This window comes from Python bivittatus, unplaced genomic scaffold (genome assembly GCF_059951505.1).
Source record: "Python bivittatus isolate LINGU-HERP-01145 unplaced genomic scaffold, Pbiv_v1 ctg000370_np1212, whole genome shotgun sequence".
Taxonomy (NCBI): Eukaryota; Metazoa; Chordata; class Lepidosauria; order Squamata; family Pythonidae; genus Python; species Python bivittatus.
In genome coordinates, this window is record NW_028277062.1 from 2,113,125 (window position 1) to 2,140,636 (window position 27,512).

Consider the following 27,512-nt stretch of genomic DNA (forward strand, 5'->3'; position numbering starts at 1 on the left):
CTACAGAAATTTCACAGAGACTGTGGGTCATTTCAATTCAAAAACCACTTGAAGCCACAAAGTGGGATATGATGTGAGGTGGCTTGCCTGCGTTACATCCTGGGAAAGTCAACTGAAAATGTTCTGCACTAACCTCCTCATGCCAGTCTTTCTATGGGCTTGAAGGAGATCATTCTCAGCATCTCAAGCTCCTTCTACTATATCTCCTGGGCCTAATGTTGCTAGAGTATGCTAGAATTCAAACCCTTTCCAGAAGAACTGAAAAAAAGTATAGTCAGCAACACAATGATCTCTATAAAAGGGTCAGGCTTAGAAATTTCCCAAGGCTAGCAGAAGTGTGAGTGTCACAAGCAGTGCTACTCACTTTATGCCGCAGGTATAACAAAACATAACTCCTTAATAGGAGTCACCTGGGCCAACTCCCCTCTCATTCACACTTGTTGTAAATCAGAAGCAACTCTACCTAACATCAACAGAAATTACTTCACTATATTAAGACAGAGGAGAGACCATTAATCCTCTGGGTTTTCTCAGACAGTTTTTTAACCTCCTGCTCCCTTCGATGCACGGAGGAAGGTTCTATCTACAGCAAACCACACAGAGAGGCTACACAGACCACTGACTCGTTAATATCGCAGGACAGCTACCTCAGTGGTAATTAGATGCTCCAGAGTCACTCTGTCCCCTTAAGCAATTTCTCTTGTCTTTCCAGACAAGGTGGGCAGGGAAAGAGACAGAAAAGTCTCGCTGTTAACCTGGCTGTGATTAATGTGGGACATAACCCAACCAAGTGTCAACATTCAGAAAAAGTTTTCCCAAATTAGAAGGGCCAATACATCACATACCGTCCCAGTTTAACCAAACCCCTTCCAACCCTAGGCAAGCTAAGACTTTGTTGTTTACAACCTGACGTCAACCCATTCAGAAAAGTCCATAACCTGCCAGGATTAAGCCCATCAAACTCAGAAAACATGGTGCCAGAAAGAGGGAAATAACGTGAAAGCCCATCGAGACAAGCAGGAACACTCTTCCCATCCCAGGTTCAACATCCTGCTAGGCCATAATGCTTACAGGGTAGCTGACCTTGGGCATTTTGGGGCTAATCTGTTTTACATGGGTGGTTGCTAAATTTATAAAATTAGTATTTCTGTACAGGGTTTGTTGTCTATATTTGATTTTTAATGGATTAATTTATTTTAATTATTTATGGGGGATTTTTAATTGTTGATGGGTTTTCTGATTTTAACTGTGAGCCGCCCAGAGTCACCCATTTGGGGGAGATGGGCGGCATACAAATTTAATAATTAATAAAATAAATAAATAGATAAATAGATAAATAAATAAATAAATAAATTACTATTTTGCACACATAAAATTCTGTAAAACACTTAAGACTTCATTCAATGTTTCTGCCCACCCACCTATCTGAACAAGTCCTCTGAAAACCCCTGGCTGCCTGTCTGACTATTCCTGCAGTCGGAAAAGATAGCTGTCTTCACTTTGGGAAACTTGTACTGTATATGTCTGCGTGACAGATCTTTCAGACTCAGTTCCCATGACAAGTTCAAGGAAAGGTTCAAAGATAACATAGCTAGGTTACACCATTAAAGCCAGGGGCTTTATCAGAATCACCAGAAATGCCACCGACACTGCTCCAATCCATTGGAAATAAATAAGTAAATATGCGTTAACATTAAAAAATCACATATGGGATACTACATAAAAATTAAGCTTCCCCTGTAGTTCTACTCTCCCCTTCTGCTTTCACAGTCCAGACAGACTTGCTCCTAGGTTACTGTACACATATCCAATTAGAAAAAAGACAGAGATCAAAACTTATTTGCCAGGCTGGGAACCCCGCTATGATCCACACACACCCCCGCCAAATATGAGCAACACAATTACTAGAATGAGACCTGATGAAGTATCCTGGTAAAGATGTGCCACTTTCATCTTGTAGACTTTCCCTTTAAACTACTTCCCAGCAGATCAGTTTGTCTTCTCAGGAACCTCCAAGAAAGCTTGTTATTACAGGGAGATGAAGAAATACCAGGTGAGGGGCTATAAAAACAGTACTGAATAGAGCAGTGTGCCTGGGTACAAGCAGTTGCATACACAGTGCACATGAACAGAAGTGAATCCTGGTCATTCCAAGTTTGGCGGGACAAGGATGAAGTCTCAACGGGGAAAGCTGGCTACCAAGGCAGGGAGACTTTTACTGGGAAACAAGGGACACCGAATTAATGCAATCAAGTGGTTATACATAGGGAAGCATATACCTGCACATACCTACTCCTTGTAAGATATGTATGTGCTGACTAGAACTGGTATGTTATTGGTCAATTCAAAACACTATGCTAAACACTTAAAAGTTTCGGTTTTGTATTCCTACCACAATATCAAAAAGCAATAGGCCTTTTGTCATCAACTTTCACAGTCAGGAATCAGGCTAGCTTATTACAAAAGATTTTCAAATTAAAAACACCCTCCATGGGCTAAGTGGTTAAAAATTCCAAGTTTTTTTTTTTTTAATGATTGGCACTACCAGCCCATAATCCACTGAATCATGAATTGTAGACTTAAAGTGTGCACTGATAGTCAGACTTCTCTTTTAAGACAGAGTTATGACTATGAGCTAGGATGATAGTGGCCTCAGTCCTTCCTAGACAGAGATCACACTATATTTAATTCACCTAAATGACCTAAAGCAAGGCAGTAGCTCCAGTCTCTGAGTGGCCGATCACATTCTGAATATCCCCCACATTAAATTAGAACATATAGTAAATTAGTACAAGCTCTGATGTGCTAATTCACCACCTGCAGGGAATACTACATAGAATAGCATGAGAAATATGACCACATTTGCAGCTGCACGTGGTCCAGAATCCTGTCATGTCTTTATCTTATGTAAAGTTACTACAGGCTACCCAATGAACTTCATGATTTGTTTTCATCTACCTCTAAAGCCCTAACACCAAACAAACTTGCCTATGCATTAAGATCTTTTTCAAGGCCCTACTCACAGGCCCTCCACAAGATCAATTCAGCGGATAGACACAAGATACAGGGTCTTGCTAGTGATGGCCTCCAGGTTATGAATCTTCCCAACTACTAAGGTACATCTGATTTCGGTAACAGCTATTTAAACCAACTCACCTTAACAAATAGAAACATAAAGCTTTATTTTTGTAAGACTTAAAAGTTTGTATTAATAGCCAAGTCTTAATCTAGAATCTCAATGAAGTCAAGTCCAACATTGGCTCAACTTCTGAGGGAACAGGGAGGCATTCTGTAATCAGCTGGCAAAAATGAGAAGGCTCCCCCCACCCCCATCTCTACTCCACAAACTGAGCATAAAGGAGAACTTGCAACAGATCTTAACACCCAGAAAGTTATGCACCAGGAGTGGCGACCTCTCAGACGCAAAATCCCAACCGTTTACCATTATCAATAGCATCCCTAGTTCTTTGAACCTGGGTCTGAATCACCTTGGCAAGTGCAGTATGTACTCAAATTCTTTTTCTGCAGCCCCCAGATACTGGGGATCGTGCCACCAAAATTCAGCACTGAATCTCTGAATATCAGCAACGTGAGTTACCACCAACTGTCAAATAAGAAAAATCAAGTCCACCCACACGTATGGTATTGCTCTGTCCCCCGTGTTCCCTGTTACTAAAAATATTTATTTAGCATAGAAATACAGAAATACTTTAGGACCTACAGAAAAAAAGGGTTGCCCCAGCCCCAAAGAGGATGCCTCTCTCTCAAAACTGATGTTCTTTCTGTAGGCCCTTCCTGATACTGCTAAAAGCTGCTGCATTCTGCACTGGGCCACTCCATACGGAACGCTCTGCAGTACTCCAGATGGGAAATTAACAGAGCAGAGCTACCTTGGCCAGGCTCTTCCTTTAACAGGAGCAGATGCAGCTATTAGGCAAAGTGGGCCAAAGCACCTTAGGCCACAATGGCTACTATAGCCTCCACTGACATTGAAGTGATTTTTATTACTCCCAAACTAAGTATTTCTTCCTTAATAAGAGGACTACAATCCCCTTCAGAGAAGACTATTTATTCACTGTACACATGTAGGAACTACCAACCTAGAAAACCTCTGCCTTATCAGGTAAGTAGGAATGACACTGTTCCCATTTCACAGCGGATCAATATGTTGAGGCTGTAAAGTAACCCACAACCCCAAAAGCATCAGAGACAGAGTTTCAATGTTATATATATTTTCAAATTTAAGATTCACTCCTCACCAAAGATTCACAACACCATCAGCCAACATCTCTGGCTCTGTCCCACTTCTCAAGGGCCATCTCTGAAATGTAATTAGGCGCTAATACTGGATTTGGCCCACCTTGGTGGCCTAGAGCACTTCCAGATATTTTTGCAATTGGAGTGATGAATGAGTTCCAACCCAGACAGGGGAACGCTGTCAATAGCACAGGAAGTACAGAAAAAAGGCAATAGCCTCTAATGCAACAGAACATTTAAAGGGAGCCAGGAGTCACTGCCACCCAATGTCTGCTGGATGACCTACAACACAATGCGTTGTCAGGGTCTTATGCCTCCCCCCCCCCCCGTGCTCCTTTCCTTTCACCCCGCCCCCATAACCCACAGGACACAAGCTACTGTATAAATCACAGCTGGCACTAATTGGCTCCCTGCGCCAACAGCTCTGCCAGAGAGGTCGCAGGCTAAACGGGACTGCAGGAAGCTAAACTGCCCTCCTGTGCTCCCGCAGGGGAGTTCCTTCAGGTCAAAGATTAAACATACTGAGTGCAGAGAAAGCCAGCATGTGTGGGGAGAGAATGGTGTCCACCCTTTGTGGGTAAACAGAGCGGCTGCATTTTTCCCTTTCAACATGGTTGGTACAAATCCAACCCCCTTCTCCTCATCCACCCAACAAGATAATTTTATATCCACGCTGCCGGCCAGCCAGATCTTCTTCACTCATGCCAACCCAGCCTCCATTTAAAACCGTGCCAAACTCAAAATAGCCCTGGGAGTTACTCCGAGAGCTAAATCAGGCCTGCGGGGAGACACTGACATTGCATACCCAATCCCCTCTTCCTATTTCAGACCTGTTCCCCACTGTCACTCCTCTTTCTCTCTTTGTCAAGTATCTGAGAACAGCCAATTCACACAATGCAGGCGCACTTGCCAAATTTCAGAGACAATCCAGCAGTTGGTTGAATCTCTGTTCAAAATGCAATCCAAAAATACATCTCTTTCCTAGCAGACCTCCCAAATTAAAAACAGGTGTAAGGCAGATCTGGGCTTAACCAACCAAGAAGCTGATGCTCCACTGCAGGCATCTTCTCAAGGGGGGGCGGGGGGGAGGAGGAGGAGGCATTGGTATGGGAAGCATTTACAATACAATCCTTGCCCACACCGAGTCAACCCAGCACTATTATGCTTTAAAAACAACAACAAAGCATCTTGCAAATAAAGCTCATATTGTCACCCCTTCTCCATTCCACTTCAGTTACAACAAATGCCGTTAAACTTAATGAACATTGGTGCAATAACTACATTCAACCCCACCACCACCATCACCCACTTCCCATCCCTCCCCCCCTTCCACACACGCTACATTTTGCATCTGGCACAATTCTAGCTCATTCTGACAATACAACATTTATCTCTGAATCCTCCAAGCAGATTCACCTTGTTGCATTTCCCTCATACAACGCCACCTTCCTTCCGCTTCTGATGGGATGGAATTGACAAATACGAGGGGGGGAAATACATCAGGATAGGTTTTACCAGACACCCCCTCCCCCACAACTCTTGTCAATTTCTAATTCATCTATCAATCTTTTTTTCTTCCTACTTCTTCCACGCTTTCTTGTTCCCCCTTACCCCCCTTTCCTAATCATAATATTGGCACACATGCGCAGAAGATTCTTATATTTGGCAGGCAATCAACTAGAATTTTCCACACACGTGATATTTCTACTCCCTACCTTGAAAATATATATTATATAAAGCTAACAAAGGATCTGGATAGGAAATGGGGGGGGGGGAAGGAATGTAGATGAGTAGCCATAACTACAAATTATAGTAGACCAATCCTACTTAGACAAACAGTATTTATGTATTTCAAGTTAATACCAAAAAAAAAAAAATGGACAGCCAATCTGAAAAGAAAAAAGAACAGCGCCTTTTATCTGTGTCAGTTAATGGCGGAGAATAACAGCCATTTCCATTAGTGAGAAATCTTAATCATGAGGATAAAAACAGTCATGCGGGGATGGGAGTGGCAAGGGGAAAAAGCATATTCAGTGAGATGGGAAAGATTTATGGGGTGGCTCAATTCTGTGATTTGCCTGTGAAAATCACAGTGGATTAAAAGCAAGCCCAGATTTTCCAAACTCTGCTTTCTCAACAGTTGAACACGAGAGGAGAGAAACAAGCCGTTGGGCTTTCAAAAATAGCTTGACAACCAGCTGTCAACTCCAGCCTGTTGCTGAAAACTGGAAGGGTGTCTTCAAGCCAGTTACCCTGCTACAAAACTACACTCGAAGAGCATCAGCTGGCAAGGAGCGCTGCTGGCACGGATGGCCGACCAAACCGTGCTCCTACAAACCGGGTGAGGTCAGGGCACCAGGGCTCCCTCCCAGCACTCACAGGCCTTTTTGCATTGCAAAGCAGGAGGGGAGAAATTACGCTGTTGGGAGCAAGAGACCACAGACAGAAAAGGGCTAGACCAGGTTAGCTTCCAGAATAAATAGAAGCTTGGGGAAATCTGAGCAGCGATTGGCTCTAAGTATTTCTATACTGTCTGGGGCTCTCTGGAACTTTTTAAAACTGGTGGGCACTAAGGGACTTTTTATCTTCTCTGATTCCATCCACCGCTTGCCCTGTTGCCTTGCTCCTGCTTCTCCCCCCCCCCCCCCGTACGATGATAAACTTTCTTTCTTGTGAAATCTCATCCTGATAACAGCAAGGCCTTCTTCATTAGAGAAGCTCTGCTTTTGGCCCTACTTCACCACTGCCTGAGCACTTTCTTTTCCTGTATTACCCTATCACCTCCCTCTTCTTCAAGAGCCCCAATATTCTTTTCAGTCTAATCTGGTTGAATTGTGGTGAACTGGGGAAAAACGAGTTTTAGCTACTGTTTGTAATGATACATCTGCGTATTTTGGCAGCCTCATAATCTGCCGCTGGACATGCCACCTGAGAGGCAGATTAAAAATCTGTTAAATAAACCAATACATTTCCAAGACATGGTCAGCGTGCAGACTGTAGTTGCAGCAGACAATATTTTAAAATCATCTCCTTCCTTGGAGATCATAAAATGCAGCTTTTTGCTAAATTTAAAGCCCTAATATCCCATTTAGGCCTCTGTGGGCCACTGTGATGTAGTGATTGTGATGGACTAGCACCAGAGAGACGCAGGTTCAAGTCCCCCCTCAACCTTGGAAGCTCACTGGGTGACTTTGGGGCAATCACTCTCCCTCATCCCAACCTACTTCACAGGGTTGTTGTTGATGGAGAAAATGGGAGGAGGGAATATCATGTACACTCCCTTAAGCTTCTGAACAAAAGGCAGGATAGAAATCTAACAAATAAATAATTAGCTCTCCTAGCATCACAGGAACCAGGGATGTTTGTTCTCACAAAATAGAGAAGAAACCAGATGAGATTTCGTGTCCCCAACAGCAGCAGACACAATGGGGGTAACCTCACAGAGCGCGTGATGCAATTACCCCAAACTTTTATATCTGCCCGTTAAAATTCATCTTGTTGGATTTTGTCAATACTCCTGCTTGTCAAGATCCTCCTAAATCTTGATATGGTCCTCTAAGATGTTTGCTATCCCCCTACCAACTTTGTGTCATCTGAAAATTTGGTATTTTCTAACCCTTCATCCAAGTCACTGACAAATAACAGCACCGGACCTAGGACAGAGTCCTGCAGCACACCACTCAATGCTTCCTTTGAGCTCGACACAGAGCCACCTATACTTACTGGATATAATTGCTCAACCAACTTTATATCCATCTCTTGACTGCGGACTCCAGGCAACGTTTTGCCATCCTCTTTACAAGAACCTCACAGCAAGCTTTAACAAAAGTTTTCCTGAAGTCAAGGTACACCATTGTGACCATTCCTGTGGTCAGTTAAACTAGTAATTCTATCAAAGCATGCTACCAGATGGATTGGGTATGACTTATCCTTGATAAACACATGCTGGCTCCCTGCATTGTTTTCTAGATGCTCACAATCTAACAGCTTAATAATCTGTTTGAGTTTTGCCTGGTATCATCAGGCGGGCCAGTGTATAGTTTCCTCTTTTTCCCCCGTGTTGAAAATGGGAATAACATTTGCCCGATCCAATCCTCTGACGCTGTGCCAACCTCCATGATTTTCCCCAAAACACAGTGAGGGGCTCTGGAATGGGATCCCCATGCGCCGTCAAGACTCTTTTTTTTATAGTAATTTTATTAAAAATTACAATTGCAAAGATAAAAACCAATACAAACTAAAAGAGAAGAAAAAAAAGAAAAAAATAGGTGCAGAAAATAAAAAAATAGAAAGAAAAATAGAAAAGAAAAAATAAGGATACAGTAAAGAAAAAGAGCTATATAAAGAAATGACTTCACCTTTCATCACAAGCGCCTTCAAGACTCTTGGAGGTGAGCGGCCTGATCCTGGAGGCGTAAAACTCATTCATGCTAGCCAATGGTCCCCATCCTCTCCTTCCTCGCCTTGGGTTGCCCTTCCCTCCTTGGGTCAATGCTCTGCTCAGGCCGAGTTCCCCTTTGGAGAGCAGAGCAAAGCCAAGTTGGGCCTGAAAGCTCTGCTCTCTCCTCCTCACCTGCTCCTGTTCTCCCCTCTTCTCGGAGCAGCAGCCCACCCCTCCCTCGTCCTTCCTTGTCCTCCTGACGAGCCAAAATGCCTTTCTTCCCCCTTGCTTTTAGCCTTTCTTCTAAGTCCCTTTGTGCTTTAGTCTAACACATCACTAGTTATGGTTTGTATCGTATCTCCCTACATTTTCAGCACTTGCTGCTTGAGTGGTCTCAGCAACAATCACAGCAATGCCACGTCCCTGGAGGCAGGCCACGAAGGAGTCATGATAAAACATGACCAAAGAACTAAAGTTTTATAAGATCAAAATGTAAATGTTTGTATTTATTATTCGATACTACAGTGATCAGCAATTGAAAACACAGGGTAGTAAGCAATATGAACCAAATACCACAACATGAGGGCCCAATAGATTTATTCCACAGGTTACAGGAACTATATCCAATTTACAAGGTTTTATCCACCTGAATTTTTGTTAGGAGTTTCATGATAGTCCTGTGTTTTCACCCCAGTATATAAAACAAACAGACTGCACAATGGAAACATCACAAGCAAGAAAGGGTCCACTAGCACCCATGGCTCAAGTCTAGCTTTGACAAGAGGACTTCCATAGTCTGGAGTGATAGATGCAATACATAACCCAACAACCCAAAGAAAAGAAGAAACTACAGTGCTATAGGCCAGTTTATGAGAAAGTCCAAGGAACAGCTAATTTCTTAATGCACCAGAATTACTGACTAAGGGTCTACCATCAAATCAAATGAACTACAACTAGGTGGTACATTTAAGGAGCATCCATTTTTTTCCTCTTAGGAATAGCATCTCATACGTATTGCTGCCAGTCACAGGTGCAGCTAAAGCCACGTGGGAAGAGTCCATCAATTTATAGATAATTAAATCAACATGTTGTCTGGCACATCCATATTGGTCTATATATACCCAGACTGATACAAATTCCTCCTCTACTGTACTGAACAAGGCTCTAGCCAGAAAAGCTATCCCAGTGACTTTTCTAGTAATCATTCTAGAATTCTAGTTTTTATAAACTAGCCACACTTCATAAAAGAAGAGAGTGTCACCGTCTATCCATGACAGTAACACCACCACTGCGGACAGGCAAATAAAGAAGCACATCTCACAGTAGTTAGGTCAGCTTTTCTAGCGGTGATGGGGCTGCTGCTCAGAATTCCCAGCAGCCACTGGCCAAAATGAACAAAATTACAAGCCCTCAATGACAGAAAAACATTTTGCTTCTCTCCAAGTTTATCTTTAAACTAGAAGCAAAAGAATAAATAAGCTTCCCTTATCTATATAGGATTTAATATCCTTAGTGAAACTACCAGAAGTCACTTATAACAACGTCTAAACAACTTTCAATTATTTTCCTTTTTTTCCCCCATTGCCCAATTCACCTTTCAAAATTGTGACCTTTAAAAGTTGTAGAAGGGTTTTTTTCCCCCATGTTGTTTCAGTTTTTAATGCGAAGTTTGGCCTGGCATTCCCCGTTTGGCTCTGAACCTCTCTATCTTGCTTTTTGTCATGCTCATTCACTCTAAGCTGCAGATGGCCATGCCTTCTAACTCCCGATGGCCCACATGATTTTCTTGCCAAGCACTGTACCAAAACTCTTCACCTGAACTGGACTCAGACACCTGCCATGCCTTCTTCCTTAAGTTGCACACCTGTATGAGAGGCCTGTTTCTATTCATTTTTACCCACATTTAGATCTATCCCCATGCCGTCACTGCAAACTCTTGAAAATATTAAGAGGCCTCAAATCCCCAGGACTGGCCAAGCAGACGCTGGACAGCCAGCCATCCCACGGCAGCCCAACTGAAGGGACCCTGGCCCAGTTCAGCAGGGCACGGCCCCACAGGACTCTTCCTCCCCAGGACCTGCTTCTTGAAACCCCTTGTCACCCCCACGGTTCCGGCCTCCACAGCCACCCCCCTGCCTGGGATCCATCCACCCTGAGGGGCGTCAGAACAGGCCCCCAGCCCTCAAGCGGCAGTCATCCCGCCATCCCGACACCCACTTGTCTAGTTCCACATCCCCGAGTGGCCCAGCCCCATCCTGCGAGGGGATGTGGAGACGGGTCGCCAGACGCCGGCGGGGGGGTGCTCCCCCTCCCCTCCCCTCCCCCAGAGGCAGCCTCAGGCCCCAAGCGAGGACGGGGAGGCCCAGCGGCGGACTGGAGGGACTTTCCTCCCGGGAGGACGGCGTGAGCGGCGGCCCGCCGAGGCGCGCCCGGGAGCCGCGTGGGAGGGGCGTCTGGCTGGCCTCGGAAGGCCCCCCGGGCGGGGGGGGACTCGCGCCGGCCGCGGCGCGCGCGGGGCGAGGCCGTTCCGGGAAGCCAGGCAGGGCGCGGGGGGAGGGGCCGGCGGCGCGCGCGGCGGGGCGGGGGGGCGCGGGGTCCCTGAACGTTCGGCGCGCGGGCACTCCCGGCCGGCCCCGCGGCGTTCGAAAGCCGTTGGTTGTTTACCAACAGCCTCCCCGCCCCTCCCCGCTTGGGGGGGTCGCGCGCGGGAGGGGGTGGGGGGTCGGCGGTTGTTTACCTGGAGGCGCCTCGGTCCCTTCGGCCGCCGCGGTCGGCGTGGAGGCGGCGGGGGTCAGCGGGGCAGCCTCCGCCTGCGCGGCGGGCGCGAAGATGTCGCCCGGGCTGTCGTCCCCGGCGGCGGCGGCGGCGGCGGCAGCGGCGGCGGCGGCTTCTTCGTCGTCGTCTTCCTCCTCCTCCTCCTCCTCTTCCTCCTCTTCGTCTTCATCCCCCTCCGCCTCGGACACCACCATCTCCTCCTCCTCTTCCTCGTCCTCCCTCAGAGGGGAAGCCATGGTGGTGCCGGAGGAGGGGGTGGGTGGGGGAACACCGGAGCAAAGCCGACGGGGGGGCAGCCCCCCTTCCCCGCCTCCCTCCCTCCCTCCCTCCCGCGCGCTCCCGCACGAAAAAGCGCCCCCCCTCACACCATCTCAGCCCCAAAAATTAAAAATTAAGAAGGGGGAGTGGGGGGGGAAGTCCCATGCAATTGCCAGGACTCTCCTCCACTACAACTTTGTTCCTCTTTGCGAGGTTTCCTCAGCCCCCTTCTGAAAAGGGGGGAAAAAATTCAAGGTGGGGGAGAGGAAAGAAGAAAGATGGGTTTCAGTTCTGAGGTGGGGAGTTCAGGATAATATTTGCCACCAGAGCAAGAAACAAAAATGGCCGCCTTTAAATTATTTTTAAAACAGACCCCCCCACGAGGTAAAAGATAAATGTGCCCCCCATGGAAAAGAAAGAAAGAAAAAAAAAACCAAAATGGCTGGCTTAATTTTAACCCCCTCTTCCTTAGGGTTCAAAAAGATATGCCCCCTTTCAAAAAGCAATCAGCTCCAAATTTAAAAAAACAAAACAAAAACCTTATGCAAGAAAAAAGGATAATCAAGATAAAGGCTTTTCTCTTCTTGCTGTTGTGATATTTTCTTTTCAATCTCCCAAGATCTGTGGTCATGAACAATATTTAGACATTCCTGGCACTGGGGGGAACCTGACAAGATTTCTGCATAAAACAAAGATGGCTGCTCTAAATTATTTCTTTTTTTTCTTATGCTCTCCCCCCACCTCCCTCAATAAAAATATTTTTTACTGGGAGGGGGGAAGAGAGAGAGAAAAGGTTGGATTAATCAGTACTCATGCTCAGTTATGACATCAGCATAAAATTGTTAAAGGTTAACTAGTTCCATACTAGTAAGACCACGACTTTTGTGTGTGCCTATGTTTGCTTTACTAGCACAAGCGAAAAAAAGAATAGGGGTGTTTTATTTCCTCCCCCCCCTTTTTTTTTCTCTCTAACTTTAAATACTTCAGAAGGGAGTGGCTTATTTCTCTCCTTTTCCTCTAGGGCAAGAAAGGAAGAAGAGAAGAAAAAACCCTCCCTGATTACTGCAATTCATTAAAAGATTTTGTCCACATTCACAAAGGGGATTTTACTGTTTTCCCAGATGAGAGTTCTTTTCATACATACATACATACATAATATGTATATGATTTTTTGCCAAGTTTTGTATTAAAAAAAGTCTGTATATATTAAATTTAAAAAATTGAAAGCTAGGTTCTAGCTACCCTAGTGTGTTACATTTGCCCCACAGGACAAATTAATGGATAATTAAATTAGTGTGATAAAATACCTATTACAAAATGTTTTTTTCCCTCACCAAACTGATGGGAACAATTTTCAAGCAGATTTGGGGGGTGATTATGACATAATCCAGCAGTGAAACTGATGCACTTAAATTACTGCATGTGACCTCAGAGTGTCTAAAGCTGAACTCACATATTTGCCTGAGTTAAGGTCCCCAGAATGCAAAAAAGCTTATTACTTATGTATTCCTTATTAGGACTGTTCTGTAATTCTGTTCCATTATAGCTTAAAACCGTTTACCCTATTTTTACAGAGGGGGAATCTACTAAAAGCCATATAATTAAGATAGAGAAAAAATTGGTTAACAATAGGAATCCAGCATTATTATTTCTGCCAAACCTAATAGACATTTGTTTGAGTTTAAAATGCATTTTATAAAACTTTCTCTTTACTTGTTACAGAGACATCTGTGATAGGAATGTTCCCAACAACCTAAAAAGAAGCTGTAAAGGGCCTGGATCTCTTCATGTCTATCTCTTAGGTTGCAGCAAATGGACAGTCTCCTTCTACTTGCATATCTGAGAATTACGGAACCAGCTTTGCCCTAGGCCACAGTATATAAGTAAGTAAGTCCCATCCTCACGAAAGAAAAGGGAAGCAGCATGGGCTGCACCTAATACTCGAGTAGAGGCACTGCTGCACTCAACCACATAGATAAATCTCAAGGGGACTGCAAATCCCAAACTGAAGTTCTGCGTCACCTTGCCATGCTCCTGAAAGGAAAATAAAGGCACTGAGCAATTCTACCCATCCAGTGGGATTTACTTCTGAAGAAACATGATTAGAATAAACATGAAGAATCTTCAGTGGGCAAGCTTTGGGTGCCACATCCCATTCTGAGTGAAATATGGCTAGGAGTCTGATCCTGCCAAAAGTACCAACTTACAGGAATAGGCCCATCTGCGTTACAGAAACTTGCTATAAATTCAAATATACCTGTGGAGCAGAGTTGACTTAATGGTGCAAACTTTGATATGTTCTTCCTAGTTGAACTTGGGTCACATGGTAATTTAAAAGCGTACATGTGATTTAATGTTATTCCTGTGTTGTACGGTAATATTTCAGAAAGATAAAATTCAAGTTATTTTATGGTTGGGTCCATGTGTCACTTTGAATGGCAGGTCAGTTGGCCACATTTTAGCCTGACATGTACAAACCCAGCCCCTATGGTTAGTTTGCTACACCAACCCAGAAAATTGGACTAATTGAGTAAACCAAGATAAGCCTTTAAGTATCTATTTAAAACAGCTGATTCTATTATTAGCATCAGGTTTCTGTGAGATACACACTTGTGTTAATTTTAAAAATCTGCTTTTATAGTCTTTGTAACACTTCCCCCTCCCCAAGCATTTCAGGTTATTAGATTCCAGATAGAAAATAAAAGTATTCTGAACCCTGAATTGCTTGATGCTGGATAGAGATGTTACAGAACAATCCTCTGCAAACAGTGTTCCTTCATTCAGGGTAATCCCATTTAAAATGGTGAGTCTTAGAATAATAAATCTGGAAACAATGAGGCTTATTCAAAGTACTCCAACTTTACTGAAACTGGACCACAGACCAAGAGTCCCGTTTCAACATATATTTTGTACTGTGCTAGATGTGGTGGCAAAATTGATCACCAAATTCACTTCGAGGAGTATGCATTGCAGATTTTCTCCACCTGCAATTTTCTAAAAGTATAAAATGAGACAAAATAGCACATGAAAGAAAATCTTGCTGATTTCAGTAGAGATTTTTAAAATATGCATATATTTAAATCCTCACCATATCACACTTCATAATATCCAGAAATGACAGTAGTAGGTGCTGATGGGGCACTCACTTCAAACGATTGGCTGGGGTGGGAATAGCCTTTTTTAATGGGAAGAAATGGAGGCCAGTTTAAGGTATTACAATGCAGCTTTTCTTTTTCTTTTTTATGACAGTGTTCAACCTAAGTCTAAGCTTTTCCCCTGTAGACCAGTTATAAGTGTCCACAGAGGAGTAACTGTGCCTGCAGGAGACACAGTTTGCCAAATGAATGTTATCCCCCATGTGGCTTTTACATTTAACGCAACACCCTCTGAAGCCCTCCAGGAGCCAGTGGGCGCCAATCCCATTCATTCATGTTGAAACATTTCCCTGGCAATGCTGGAAGCCAGTGCTCGCTCCAGAAGAGCGTTTGAGGTTTTGCGCTATCAAAATCTTTTACTTAGAAATGTACTTTCTAGTTTACGTACAATAATTCCTCTTCCTGATGGAAGAGAGAAAGCTTGAAGCGGCGCAGCAGCATCTGAATTTAAGCTTGGAGTTTCACCAGTTCTGAGCTTCATCTTACCCATTAGTTAAAGCAACAAATGCTGAACGTAACTTCCTGAACCCGGCCAAAATCCTTAGGTCCTTGCTGTTCAAGGGAACGGACTGCAGAGAAGAAAACACCCTTTTCCTTACTCTCCGGTCTGTCTTTGAAGCTTCTTCACAATGCCCACAGTGTCAGGAATCCCATCAAGCGCACTCTTTAATTCACCAGTTCATCCCCCACCACGCTGCCTCTTGGTTTTCAAAAGGGCCAAAGATGCAGGGCTTTTCACCCCATAAGCTTGCCCTTCCCTTGAGGGAACTGTTGCTGTTTCCTGGGGGGGGGGATTTTTTCAAGGTCTTTTCCCTGATGCCTCTGGTATTGCTTAAGCATGCACCATGTTGGAAACATGGGTGAGAGCCTGGAGAAATTAAACCCTTGGATACAAAAGATCAGATGGACAAGAGCCTCTGCACAAATTCATCCCATGAGGTCAGGTGGTCCGCTAGCACCTTTGCCAGATTATAGCATTCAGAAAACAAGAGCCCACACCTTCTGGCAAAATCATCAAATGCTTGAAGACTTGTGACAACTTTCCAGCTGATACTGAAAGTTGGATGTTAAGTGCAATAAACGCTCCCCCCAGGTCTTAACCAGCCCGTGAGTTCCGGGTCATGCTGTACGCTCCAGTGTCTACTTAATCCAACAGCTCTGTTGGAGAACTTCTACCACAATGTTGTGGACCTTGTCCATCTTAAGCTGTGTATAGAATTGCATCTGAAATACCTGCACAATTCCTGATCCCGCAATTGCCATTGCCGGCAGGCTTATTGAGCCCAATCGCTCTGTTGGTTTAAACAGCTGATAAAAATCATAGTTACGTACTGAAACAAACTTGTTAGCTCAACATCTTCCAGTTTATTTTTAATATTTTCCTAGTCCTGACTAGCTTACTGTCTACAGAAATTGTGATTATTTTTTTTATAATATGTATATTACAGTTCTACTGTTCTTAGCTGCTTTGACTTCTTTTTGGAAAGCGAGTGGAAAATAGATTCTTTTTTTTAAACATTGGCTGCTTCTAATGACGGTTACTTTGTGCATCCACAGTTAAGACAGTTACTTTATGCATCCACGCTCAGAGAAGGCTGACGAGTCAGCAAAGGTACGTCAGCACTATATAACAATCTCACCTACCCTTTTTATATTTTCCACTGAGCCAGTGACCTTATTTATACATATATAAAATACACGGTAGGAGATAGATAAGGATGGATGGATGGATGGATGGATGGATGGATGGATGGATGGATGGATGGATGGATGGATCTCCTACCATTCTCAAAGCAGCACGTGGCAGCTGTCCCCCCTTTTATCTTCACAGCCCCCCTCTCTACTGGGATAGGCTTGCAAGGCAGCATCTCGCCCAAGATCATCCAGCCAGACTTCCTGGCTCAACCATTCTAAGGCCGGCTCATTTTCCACTGAGGCCACACAATCTTGAGTGGCAGAAGGGAGCCCCAATCATCCATCTGGGGGTTCCCTTTGCATCAGGCTCTTACCAAAGCAAAGTGGGCTAGTGCAAAGAAGGGGTGGCTCATTTGGGGAATGATCCCCAGAGATGAGAGAAGCGAGTCACCAACTGCCTCGGCTCCTTGAGAATGAACTTTGGAAGAAGGTGAATTTGCAACATTTATCCCTCTCTTTTTTAAGTAAAAAGATAGCCTACCATTCTGTCTTTTAAAAAGGTCACCAAGGAAGAAGTTGGTTAAAACAAAGGCAGTTCAATCCTATGCTTGTTAAGTACAGCCCGCTTTATTCACGGAGGTGTACACCCAAACAAGCGTACGTGTGATTGCAACCTCAAACTGGTTAAAAAAAACAGCAAATAAACTCTGTTAAAGAATACAATCCTCTTTAGAAGAACTCTTCTTCCCTACAGAGCAAAAGGCCAGGAGTTGGGGGGTGGGGAGGAGAAGGGGGCAAACTGCCACCCAAAGCTGCTCTTGTGCAAACCAGCTGTCAGATGGAAGGAGGAGTGTGCTGGGGTTAAAGGCAGGGGCAGGTGGGAGGGGAGACAATCCCGCGGCGCTGGAAGGGAACAGAAAGGCGGGTCGCAGCCTTCAGAAGGGGCTTTCTTCGGAGCGGCTGCATTTCTTCCCCCCAAGATGGAGGATGGAGGGTAACAGTCCCATCTGTTCTCAGTACAAGTGAAAATCTCCCTGGGGTTACGGGGCTGCCAGAACTGTAGATAATATTTGACCTTCAAGTCTCATTTCACAACCCGCACTTAGGATTTCGCCCCCCTGCTTTCCCTCTAACAGCTGTCACAGACAGGAACAAACCCAAGAGGGAGAAAGAAGAGGACCACTGGCCTGATGTGGCGAGAGCCTTGCTGGCATTATGAGGAAACAGACCGATGCCCATTATTCTCTCTGCCATAATGGAAAGATCTGATGCCCTGACGGGGCGGGCGGGAGACACGGAGGGCAGAGGGGGAGGTTATGTCCCCAGGGGGACTGCCGAGGCTAGCCTGAGAACAGGCGCGGAAGCTCCCACCGCCTCCCTCCAAGTCAGATCAAGACTAGACCATCTAGGGCAGGGCTTCTCAACCTTGGCGACCTTCAGAAGGGTGGACTTCAACGCCCGGAATTCCCCAGCCAGCAGTGTAAAGCATCTCTTGTCTATGACTTTGTGCCGTCTAAGTCTCAGAATCCTCTGTGATCCTTCAGCGCGTCTCCAGCACAGCCTGCAGTGCCGCGACAGGACGGCTCAGATGCTGCTTCGGAAGCCGAGAGTCCATATCCTCCCCGGAGACGCGGGGTGTCCTTTCCTTCCCACATCCAGCAAAGCTTCCCCTGCCTGCCCACTTTGCCTCCAGGTGGGTCAGCCAGCAGGGAACCAGCTGCCACTGGGGAGAAGCGACACCCGTGCGATGATCCCGCTAGCACACTTATTGGAGGGGGGTCCTCAGGGCTATCTTGATCCTCCTTGAGGGTTTCCTGTTCTTTTACACCGGCTGTCCCTTCAGCATGCTCCACAGATGTCCCCCCGTCTCGTGGGACTAGTGGTCTGTGTGCACGTGAGTCTTTGGATCTCAACAACTACTTAAGATCTATCTTTGATTAACAACCTCTAAGCCAGTGTTTCTCAACCTTGGCCACTTGAAGACAGGTGGCTGGGGAATTCTGGGAGTTGAAGTCCGCTCATCTTCAAGTGGCCGAGGTTGAGAAACACTGCTCTAAGCTCTTGAAGAGCAGAAGCACACAGAGAAGTCTTTACGGGGGCTGCAGTTTTAAAACACATCAGAGGCAACCAGAGGCCACAGAATGCCTTCTTATTGGAAGCTGTGTCTCACAACCACTATGGACTACAATCTCCTCTAGGGGATGTGTTTTCACCTGTATTTTAGATGCAGAATTGTTTTTTTAAAAGGAAATACTTGGGGCCTTTCAAAATGAAGGTCTGAAATGACGCCTAATTTACACTGGAGCAGTGAATGCCGGGTACTGATCGTAAAAAAGATGCCGCGCATACTGTAATGATTGATGGCAGAAACAGATGCTTTATGGGTGGGGGACAGAGAGAAGAATCACTGATTTCCCTCCCACTACACTTGCGTCATGAGGAGGGAAGTGGACATCTGAAAGACCTGGGAAAAAGAAACCCTAGTTTTTCCACATATATACCTGAATATAATGATTTATTTTCTTTGTACCCAGGTATGCGGCATCGTCTAAGTGACTTTGGCTGATCTCCAAAAACTAAACAAACTTGGATCTGGTTAATATTTGATAGGAGACCACCAGGACATGCCCAGACATTCCAGAAGAAAACAGTGACGAGCCACTTGGGTACCACTGCCAAAAAACCCTAGATGTCTTGTGATCACGAAATCACCAAGAATCAAGTTTGACTCAGATACAACTTTGCTTTTGTTTCTTTGAAAACACTGGTTTGTGAAAACAGTTTGGCTGCAATCCTGGATAGAGTTCCTACAAAATCACTCTTGCTAAATAGATCAAAACAGGCTTACTTCTGAGAAAGTAAGCATGAGGTTAGGTGTCTGCGTATTAATTTATAACCCAGAGAACATGTGATACTGATAGTCACATATTTTTTCCTTAGCATCTGAAGTTATGCAATAAAAAGTTTATGTTTATTGAAGATTTACTCTTTCCAATGCATGCATCAAGATGATTTTTTAAAAAGCTTGATTTTTAAAAAGAATTTGACAATGATGTCTTTTCAATGCAAACACCTTGTTTTGCTGTTGCATTTTTATCCCACCTATCCTCCAAGGGGATTTACGGTTACCTATCTGGTTCCTTCACCTCCTGCCATTTTACCCTCAAAACAGCCCTTTGAAATAGCTTAGGCAGGAGAAAATAATTGCTCCAAGGTTACTTAATTTACTTCATGGTTGAGCAGGATGTTCATCAAGGTCTATTCCGGCCACAAGATACTAGTTTAAAAGTTAAGATATAAAAGCGTGTGGGTCCCTCTCTCCCCTCTCCAAATAAAAGGGGAAGAGTGGCAGCAAGGCTTCTCTCAGAGGTCAAGGCCTGCAGAATAATGAGCTGGGGAACATAAAGGTGGTTACTTTATTTTTAAAACCAAAATGGCTGCAGAATGAGCCACTGCTGACATCTTGTGGCCACAGCAGTGAACAGCTTAGTAGCTGCGAGCGCGCTAAGGTTCAGGGTGGACATTCACAAGCCTGGGAAAATGTATGTTAGGAAACCGCCATCCTTTGGGGTGCATCTTCATTTCCACCAAGTGCGCGTGTCCAAGCCAGCAGGAGCGCTGGGGAAGTGGGTTCGCTCGGTTAACCAGTCCGAGGACCAAACGAGCAACTGTCCCTAAACTTAAGCTCAGGGTCGTACCAAAGAATTGCTGCTGGTGAGAAGAAGGGGCAGAGAACCTGGACTTTCCGCTGGAGGGGCTGGGGTGGCTGCAGCCCTCACCTCTTCTGCCTCTCCGTTTAGGGGTTTCTAGAACTCAGTGAGGTCGTCATTGAAGTAGAGCAAAATAGCGGGCGTGAAGGCATCTGCGTCCAGGTTGAGCTGGTAGAACTCCTCATCTTCATCGGGGATGTTGTTGCTCTGAAGGTTCTTGTCCATGTCCAGGCAGACGCCATGGTACTTCCACGTGTAACTGGCTGCGTGGGCGTTGTAGGGGAGGTAGCGCCGCAGGATCTCCCACAGCGTTTCTTCTGAACATACCTGCAGACGAGGCCACGCCTGTCCGTAGGGCCCGTTGCAGGAGGGCAGAAGGCCTCTCAAACACCGGGAGGCAGCCTTCAGCCCCCCGAGGGTAAGGGTAGGAGTGGAGAGGAGCCTGCCAACTTTGCTCGACTTCCACACTGACTATGCTCATGCAACAAGGGGACTTTTTAACTCCTCTTCTGGCTGGGACAATATGTAGAACTGTACACTCACCAAATAGGCTGGGTTCGCCCCATATAGCCCTAACCGTAGTTAACCCTAAGCACGTATGAGCACATTAAGCAAATACAGCTCTTAGGTTTATAGCCTAACCCTAACGAAGTGCCCTGCTCAAGCCCGTGGCGCAAACGCAATCCAAGTGAGCACGGGAAGAGGTTCAGCTGCTAAAAGGGCCTTAGGGCCAGCAGGGGGTGGGGATGTCTCAATCCCACCTGTGCAACCCCAGAGCCCAGGACTCACCTCGAGGGTCTGCTCCTGAGAGGTCAGAGTGTTGACAATCCGTATGAACCGGGTTTTAGCAGACAAGGTGCCTACTTCATACACGATATCTTTCCACCAGGGCAATCCAAAATCGTTGGCCCAGTCGGAGCGAGGAAGAGGTGGCGGAATGTGCACGAAGCGGCCTTGGGGCGTGTAGTACTTGAGGCACCCCGTCAGGGGATCGATGTGCGTCTGGATCTGAAAGGGACGGGGAGGGTGGGAAATTCCAGAGTCAGCCATCGTTTAACAACGATGGTTCCCCCCGAAGGAGCAACCAGCTGAATGCAACCCTATCAGGAGTCCAGATTAACAGACATCTTTTGCCGTTTGTCATCGCAGAAATAGTAATTTTTCTTTACTCAGACCTAACTCAAAAGATGAAACCTTTCGAACATTTGATTTAGAGCATACAACCTCAAATTCTCAGCAAGGACAAACTGAAACGAAAAACAGCCACCGTGTCTGGCTGAGCCTTTTTGCGATACCGGATCAGTGCGCGGGTGCACCCAGAACCAGTCGAAATAGGATGCTGGGCGGCCATTGCAAGAAGCACATAAACTGGCAAGAGAAAGGGAGCGAAGCATGAGAATGGGGAGGGCACCCTGGGGGTGGCTGGAGAGTTTGGGGGAGCGCAGCTGGCCAAAAGGAGGAGTCCCCTAGGGTAGTTGAAGGGCACCAGACAAGGAAACGAGCAAACAAATAATAAATTAAATGTGTGTGCTGCTCTCAACGACTCTGGGCAGCTCACAACCATCAAACAAAGAAAGTACAATAAAATCAATAAAACATAAACAGTAAAGGTAAAAGATGGCAAGGCAATAAAGTGAGGGGTCTACTGGAGGCCAAAGTAGGGGCTATCCAGATCTCGGGGGGGGGAGCTCATTCCAGAGGGAAGGCTTTTATTTGGAGGAGCCCGGAGCATTCAAACCCTGCAGGATCAAATCAGTCAGGCAGATGTTAAGGGAGACAGGCGGTCCCTCAAGTAACCAGGTCTTATGCCATGTAGGGCTTTACTTTTTTTTACGACTTACAAAAAAGAGAGACTTAAAGTTATGTCCTAAATATGCTTACCAAGGAACAGCTGGTTCACCCAATAGGCTAAACCAGTGTTTCTCAACCTTGGCAACTTTAAGATGCGTGGACTTCAACTCCCAGAATTCCCCAGCCAGCATGGCTGGCTAGGGAATTCTGGGAGTTGAAGTCCACGCATCTTAAAGTTGCCAAGGTTGAGAAACACTGGGCTAAACCCTAATCCAGGTGAAGAAAACACCACTGCTGTGCTCACATCACACGTGATGCCCAAACACGCTATTTTGTGGGTTTATGACATGGTCTGGGGCACACACCCCTGGCTGGGTTCCCACAGCCCCCTGAACTACCCAACCCCGTTTTAGCCCTCCCCTAGCATATTTTGTGAAGCCAGTCAATAACTCTCATGGAACCCATATACCTCTGAGTACCCATATTCAGAACGTCAGCCTGCCTCTGAACATCACCCAGCAATTTACTTCTTCGTGGAATTTATAGGCTGCCCCAACCTGCCGCAACTCTGGGATGCAACCATCGAGACAGGAGGTTAAAAGAAAGAATTGCACAGCCAAAGAGGGCAAGTCCAGAGAAAAGCCAACAACCGTTCAGAAAACCAACGTATCACACCAGGCTAACGCAGGGCCAGGTTTTCAGGGCCGGGGGGGACAGGCATCCCAGAAGCCCGCTTCCTGGGTCCCGCAAGGGGACCCTGTTTTATCAACCGGGCCTGACGCGTGCCCACTCTGCCCGGCCTCGCCGGATGGGCAGAAACCTTGCCTCCCGGTGCAGCTGCAGATACTCACGTCTTTGGTTTTGGGGTTGAACCAGTGGCTGATGTCTTTTCCTGCTGCTTCGAGGAGAGGTTTCATCAGGAGGTCCCCTGGACAGAGAGAGAGAGACGCCGCTTAGCCCTCAGCTGCACGGAGTGACTCAGGCAATCCGTTCCTGGGGGGTCTCGTCGATCTCCCCCTTGGAAATGCCCGTCCCCTGCTGCTATGTGCTGGAGGGGATCCAGTGGCCCCAGAGCAAAGGCTGCAAGCGGCCTGGGAGCCCGCAGGGGGTCAAAAAGGTCAAGATGGTGGCCACAACCACATGATGGAAGCCCCGGCTTTGTGGCTGTGTGCAGCGATGCATGTCAAAAGGGGGTGGGGCTGTCACTGCGTGGTTGTGGCCGCCATCTTGACTTTTTTTACCTCCCCTGCAAAGCCACACCGGGCTTTGGGTCCAGCAGCCGAGCCTTGAATTTGGCCCTCCAGCTCCTTTCTTCCCTTACTGCCCGTCTTTCCACCCCTTTTCGGATAACCACCCGTGCAAGCAGCGATTTCCCAGCAAAAGGCCCGACTGGAAATGCCTTCCTCCTTCTCCCCTCCAGGTAGACTGCCTCTCCGCCTGGAGGTTCCACTCTGCTCTGGCGCCCCCGCAGCCCCACCCGCCTTACCCTTGTACTGCTCGGCCAGGGGGCTGAGGTCGTACACCCGCCCCAAATAAGAGACCCAAAGGTCCCACGGCCGGTTGTGCACCGCCACCTCCCTTGACGTGAAGAAGCGCTGCCGTAAGGAGGCGTCCATCGCCCACGCAGGCGCCGCGTCCCGCGTCCCCCTGGCAACGCGCCGCCGCAGCGCCCCTCGGGAAATGTAGTCTAGACCGGGGGCGGGGCGGAGGGAGAAGGGGACGCGGCTTCGTGTGCAGGATGCCGGGAGTGCCGAGAGGCCTTGTGGGAACGGTAGTTTCCGTCCTGCGCCGGTGGAGGGCCAAGATGGCGGCCCCGCCGGCCCAGGAGCCGCTGCTGAGGCAGCCGTCGCCTCCGCCTCCGCCTCCGCCTCCGCCGCCGCCGCCGCCGCCGCCGCCGCGAGGGGGGGACGAGAATGGCTGCGGAAACAGCCCCCCCGAGGTGAGGATAGCGGGACGGGAGCGCCGCGGAAGGACAGGGCTGGGGCTCGGGCGGGGGGTGAGGGATAGTGGACCCTTCCCCTTGAGGGGAAATGGTGGTCAGAGCTGGGGGGTCTGGAGCCCCCTCCCATCGGCGTGGGACTGCAGCTCCCATCGTGCTCGGCCGCGCTGAGTTGGGAAGGGGGGCAGCCGTGGGGAAGCTGGCCTCCAGAATAATAATTATTATTACTGTTATTATTATTAAATTTATGGGCCCCCCGATGACTCTAGGTTAGCCTGAAGGACTCAGGGCGGGGGGGCGGAAAGGGGCTGGGCCCCATGTGGCAGCTGGGGGTGAAGGACCCCAGCTCAGCCTTGCCTCCGTCTGGGATTTCAATTCCCATCGTCCCCAGCCAGGGAGCTCTCCGTCTGGAGGGTGGAAAGGTGCTGGGGGGGACCTTGCTGACCATGGTTAGCATTAACCTGGTTGGTTGCTTGAGCATGTGCTGCAAAGGCGTCTGTGGGCCGCTCCGCAGCCAGGACCGACCGAGGGGCACTGCCCAAGAGGTGCTGTGGGCACCGGGTTAGGGTTGGCAGCGGGCAAAGAAGCCAGGGGTAGGTGTCGCAGAATTGGAAGGCTGGCCTGGAGGGAAAGGGTGAATGCCTTGAGAAATATTAGTTTATCAGCGATTAAGTAATGCATCGGTTCCTTTGGGAGCACTAATGGACTACCCTGCCTATCCTGCCCAGCCGCAGACACTCTGGGCAGCTAACATCCAAGTAAAAACTCTGAAAAATGCAACTGTCGTCATAACCGATGCCTAACAGTCATGATGTGAAAAAGAAAAGATGAAATATGTACGCGTGTTAAAAGCAATCCTTGAAAGAAATGCCAGATGCTGCCTTGGGTGCTCTGGGGAGCAGAAACACATGGGGGGGCATAAGGACTTTGGGGGAAGAGTGCCTGTTCTGAAAGAACGAGGCAGCCATAGAAAAAGCCTCTTTTTTATTTCATTTCATTTGACTTGGGCACTCTGCACAGATCTCCCCCTCCCCCTGATTCTCCAGTTGCGGGTTAACCTCTGTTCCCCATTTAAAAGGAAAGAGATGCTACGAATTTTCATTCATTTATTAAATTTGTATGCTGCTGAATCTTCAGGATGTGCAGCAGCGTACAGCGGCATATTAAAAACAAAACTTCATGGTAACAATAACAAGGGCTGACTGTCCTTTTAAAGTTAAAGAAAGGGAGAACAAGCAAATGATCTTAGTAAAATTGCTCTTACTAATGATTGCCTGTCAAACTGGTCCCTAACAATATAGCTTAATCGGACAAGCCATTAATTAACAGCACCTTGAGAGGAAACTTCCCCGGGATCAACCATGTCCAACAATCTCACCCAGCCTTTAGTGCAGTGTTGTCCAAACTTGGCCACTTTAAGATGAGTGGACTTCAACTCCCAGAATTCCCATGCTGGCTGGGGAATTCTGGGAGTTGAAGTCCACTCATCTTAAAGTGGCCAAGTTTGGACAACACTGCTTTAGTGGGTTGATCTCATTTTGGAAAACGGCAAAACGAAATTCGAGGTGGGAGGGAATAAAGCCGCTGTGCTGAACTTTGAGGACATACCTTCTGGGTGTTTTTGGCAGGACCCAGTTGAAGAAAAAGCTGACTCGCCATACCTGCGCGCTCGTCGCAAGCTGGAGAACCTCCTAAACAAGAGTCTGAGGATCCGTATGACAGACGGACGGACCCTCGTGGGCTGTTTCTTGTGCACTGACCGGGACTGCAATGTCATCCTGGGTTCTGCCCAAGAATACCTGAAACCCACTGGTGAGTCCCCACCAAGCTGGTCTCTGACTTCTGTGCCCCTGTTTGTTCTTCTGAAATGCATTAGGTCTCTTCAACATTAGCTCCTGCTATGCTGTGGTGGAAATGCAGAGGATGATGTGGGGCAGTGCTTCCAACGCCGGGAAGGGGTGGGGACCGCCTTCGTTCTTCTTACTTAAAGGAAGGCCAATTCTGGTGGAATGTTTAAAAACACCCCCAAACTTCCTAATAAAAGGAAATAGGGATCCAGAGAGATAGGGGGTTCATCCTCGCCAAGGCCAGCCAGCCACCTACCTACCTGTCAAGATGCTTAAACCGGGGTTCCTGTGGGTTAGACTAGATGGCCTCAGGGAACACTTCCAATTGTGGGAGAAAGAAAACTCCCACCAGGACTCCTGGGTTTGTTGGAGGAGTGAAGCCAGGGCGGTTAGAATCAGAGCCACTGTCCTGCTTTAGGAGGGACTGACTTCTCTCTCCCCTGTGCCTGCAGACTCCTTCTCAGTGGGCGAACCCCGAGTCCTGGGCCTAGCGATGGTTCCAGGGCACCACATTATATCCATTGAAGTGGAGTTGGAGAGCCTGGCCTCCTTGCAGTACCTCTGACCACGTCCCTGGAGGGCAGCTGTGCCTCAACGTTTTAAAACACGAGACGGAGAAGACCGCCAGGAGCAGTGTAGCTAAGAGATTTCTTCCACCTGCTTGCCGTAACCCTACCTGGACAAGGCCTGGGAAGTGGAAACTGCGCTGAAAAGCTGGACCAGCTTGCTGCCCTCCATGCTGAAAAATGGGGGATTCCTACCATTCAGGACTTGAGAAACAGTTGACCTGGAAGGATGTTTGTATTTGCTTGATATTTGTTAAATCTTGAACTCTGCCCAGTGCTGAGTGTGCGTGTGTTTGGCAGCCCTTAGGAAGCTCACCCTCTTTCTTCTGCCGTGGACCACCTATCCATGCTCCTCTTCTTCACAGAATCCAGAAAGATTTGCTGATCTTTGAGGATCAGAGGCGGGGTGGGGGTTAGCAACTTGTAGCCCCTGGCCAAAAGGCATCTCTGGGCCAAATCTTTAGAACCTGGCCTGGATTGCCAGCAAGCAGATGTACAATATGAAGGACTTTAGGGGATGCGAAGGAGGAATTTTGATGAGAAAGAGGCAGACACCTTTCCCAAGCCTTAAACTGTTTCGAGGAGTATAGTTTTATATGCAGCAAGCAGGGAAATGCTTGACTAATGGGCTTCATCCTGCTCTCAGTCATCTCTCTGCTTCTTGGCCATTTCCTGCCCAGAGATCTCCTCCAACTTCCCAGCGTTGGGCTCCAATGTTTCCTCGGCTGCCCGTTTTGTATTGAAGTTCAGTGAATGCCCCCCCCAGAATCCCAAGGCATGGATCTGCTGACGTTGCCTCCTTTCCTTTAAATCAGCAAACCGGAAAAGGTCGGTGGGCAAAGGGCCCCAGCCCGCCTGCCAGCCAAGGCCCACCTGTGGAAGGCAAAGGTAGAACTCTGCACGGTTAAACCTGTGCAGCCTCCTTCGAAGACAGTCAGAGAACAGGCTTGTTTAATGCTCTTTTAAAATGCCCTAACAACGGAAGCAGCGTTTTCTGATTACAGAAGGACTTATTTGTCCCAGAGAGAAGGAAATCATTCATCCATCTTTACCTTCTCCCAATAGCATCTGACATCTGCACATCTGAAGCAGAGCTAAAAACCTGAGCTACAGAGGCGGATGCCAGTAGGGCTGGCCGCCTCAGCCCGTTGGGTGGCCGCACACCCTTGCCGATGGGACGTTTGTTCACTGTGCTGAC

At 47.3% G+C, this 27,512-nt stretch overlaps 3 protein-coding genes and 1 long non-coding RNA gene across 9 annotated transcripts in view; 2 read left to right on the forward strand and 2 right to left on the reverse strand.

Moving 5' to 3' along the window:
- Nucleotides 1-11,705, reverse strand: part of CHD3 (chromodomain helicase DNA binding protein 3) — a 58,750-nt gene extending 47,045 nt beyond the window's left edge. For 3 of the 4 annotated variants that reach the window (XM_088142297.1, XM_088142296.1, XM_088142295.1), the window contains exon 1: nt 11,376-11,705. In XM_088142297.1, coding sequence (XP_087998423.1) covers nt 11,376-11,649 — 274 coding nt within the window. In that variant the 5' untranslated portion in view covers nt 11,650-11,705. Of the gene's footprint in view, nt 1-5,673; nt 5,847-11,375 lie in introns of those variants that run through there. The other variant, XM_088142298.1, reaches the window with a different exon arrangement.
- LOC112540459 (uncharacterized) lies at nt 10,867-18,981 on the forward strand. 3 transcript variants are annotated; one of them, XR_015796474.1, is made up of 5 exons: nt 10,867-11,041; nt 13,394-13,554; nt 16,384-16,438; nt 16,658-16,951; nt 17,598-18,981. It is a non-coding gene; the product is annotated as an uncharacterized LOC112540459 (long non-coding RNA). The 3 variants fall into 3 exon arrangements; XR_015796472.1 differs by lacking the exon at nt 10,867-11,041 and adding an exon at nt 11,047-11,177; XR_015796473.1 differs by lacking the exons at nt 10,867-11,041; nt 16,658-16,951 and adding an exon at nt 11,047-11,177.
- An 830-nt stretch (nt 18,982-19,811) lies between these two features.
- Nucleotides 19,812-23,588, reverse strand: CYB5D1 (cytochrome b5 domain containing 1). The gene is made up of 4 exons (XM_007426697.3): nt 23,449-23,588; nt 22,814-22,890; nt 20,961-21,179; nt 19,812-20,498 (listed from the first exon to the last, which is right to left on the reverse strand). The coding sequence occupies exons 1-4, from the start codon at nt 23,576-23,578 to the stop codon at nt 20,268-20,270; spliced, it is 657 nt and encodes a 218-aa protein (XP_007426759.1). The 5' UTR covers nt 23,579-23,588; the 3' UTR covers nt 19,812-20,267.
- Nucleotides 23,589-23,728: 140 nt separating this feature from the next.
- NAA38 (N-alpha-acetyltransferase 38, NatC auxiliary subunit) lies at nt 23,729-26,584 on the forward strand. Its single transcript, XM_088142314.1, has 3 exons — nt 23,729-23,901; nt 25,530-25,713; nt 26,201-26,584. The coding sequence occupies exons 1-3, from the start codon at nt 23,767-23,769 to the stop codon at nt 26,311-26,313; spliced, it is 432 nt and encodes a 143-aa protein (XP_087998440.1). The 5' UTR covers nt 23,729-23,766; the 3' UTR covers nt 26,314-26,584.
- The last annotated feature ends 928 nt before the right edge of the window (nt 26,585-27,512 follow it).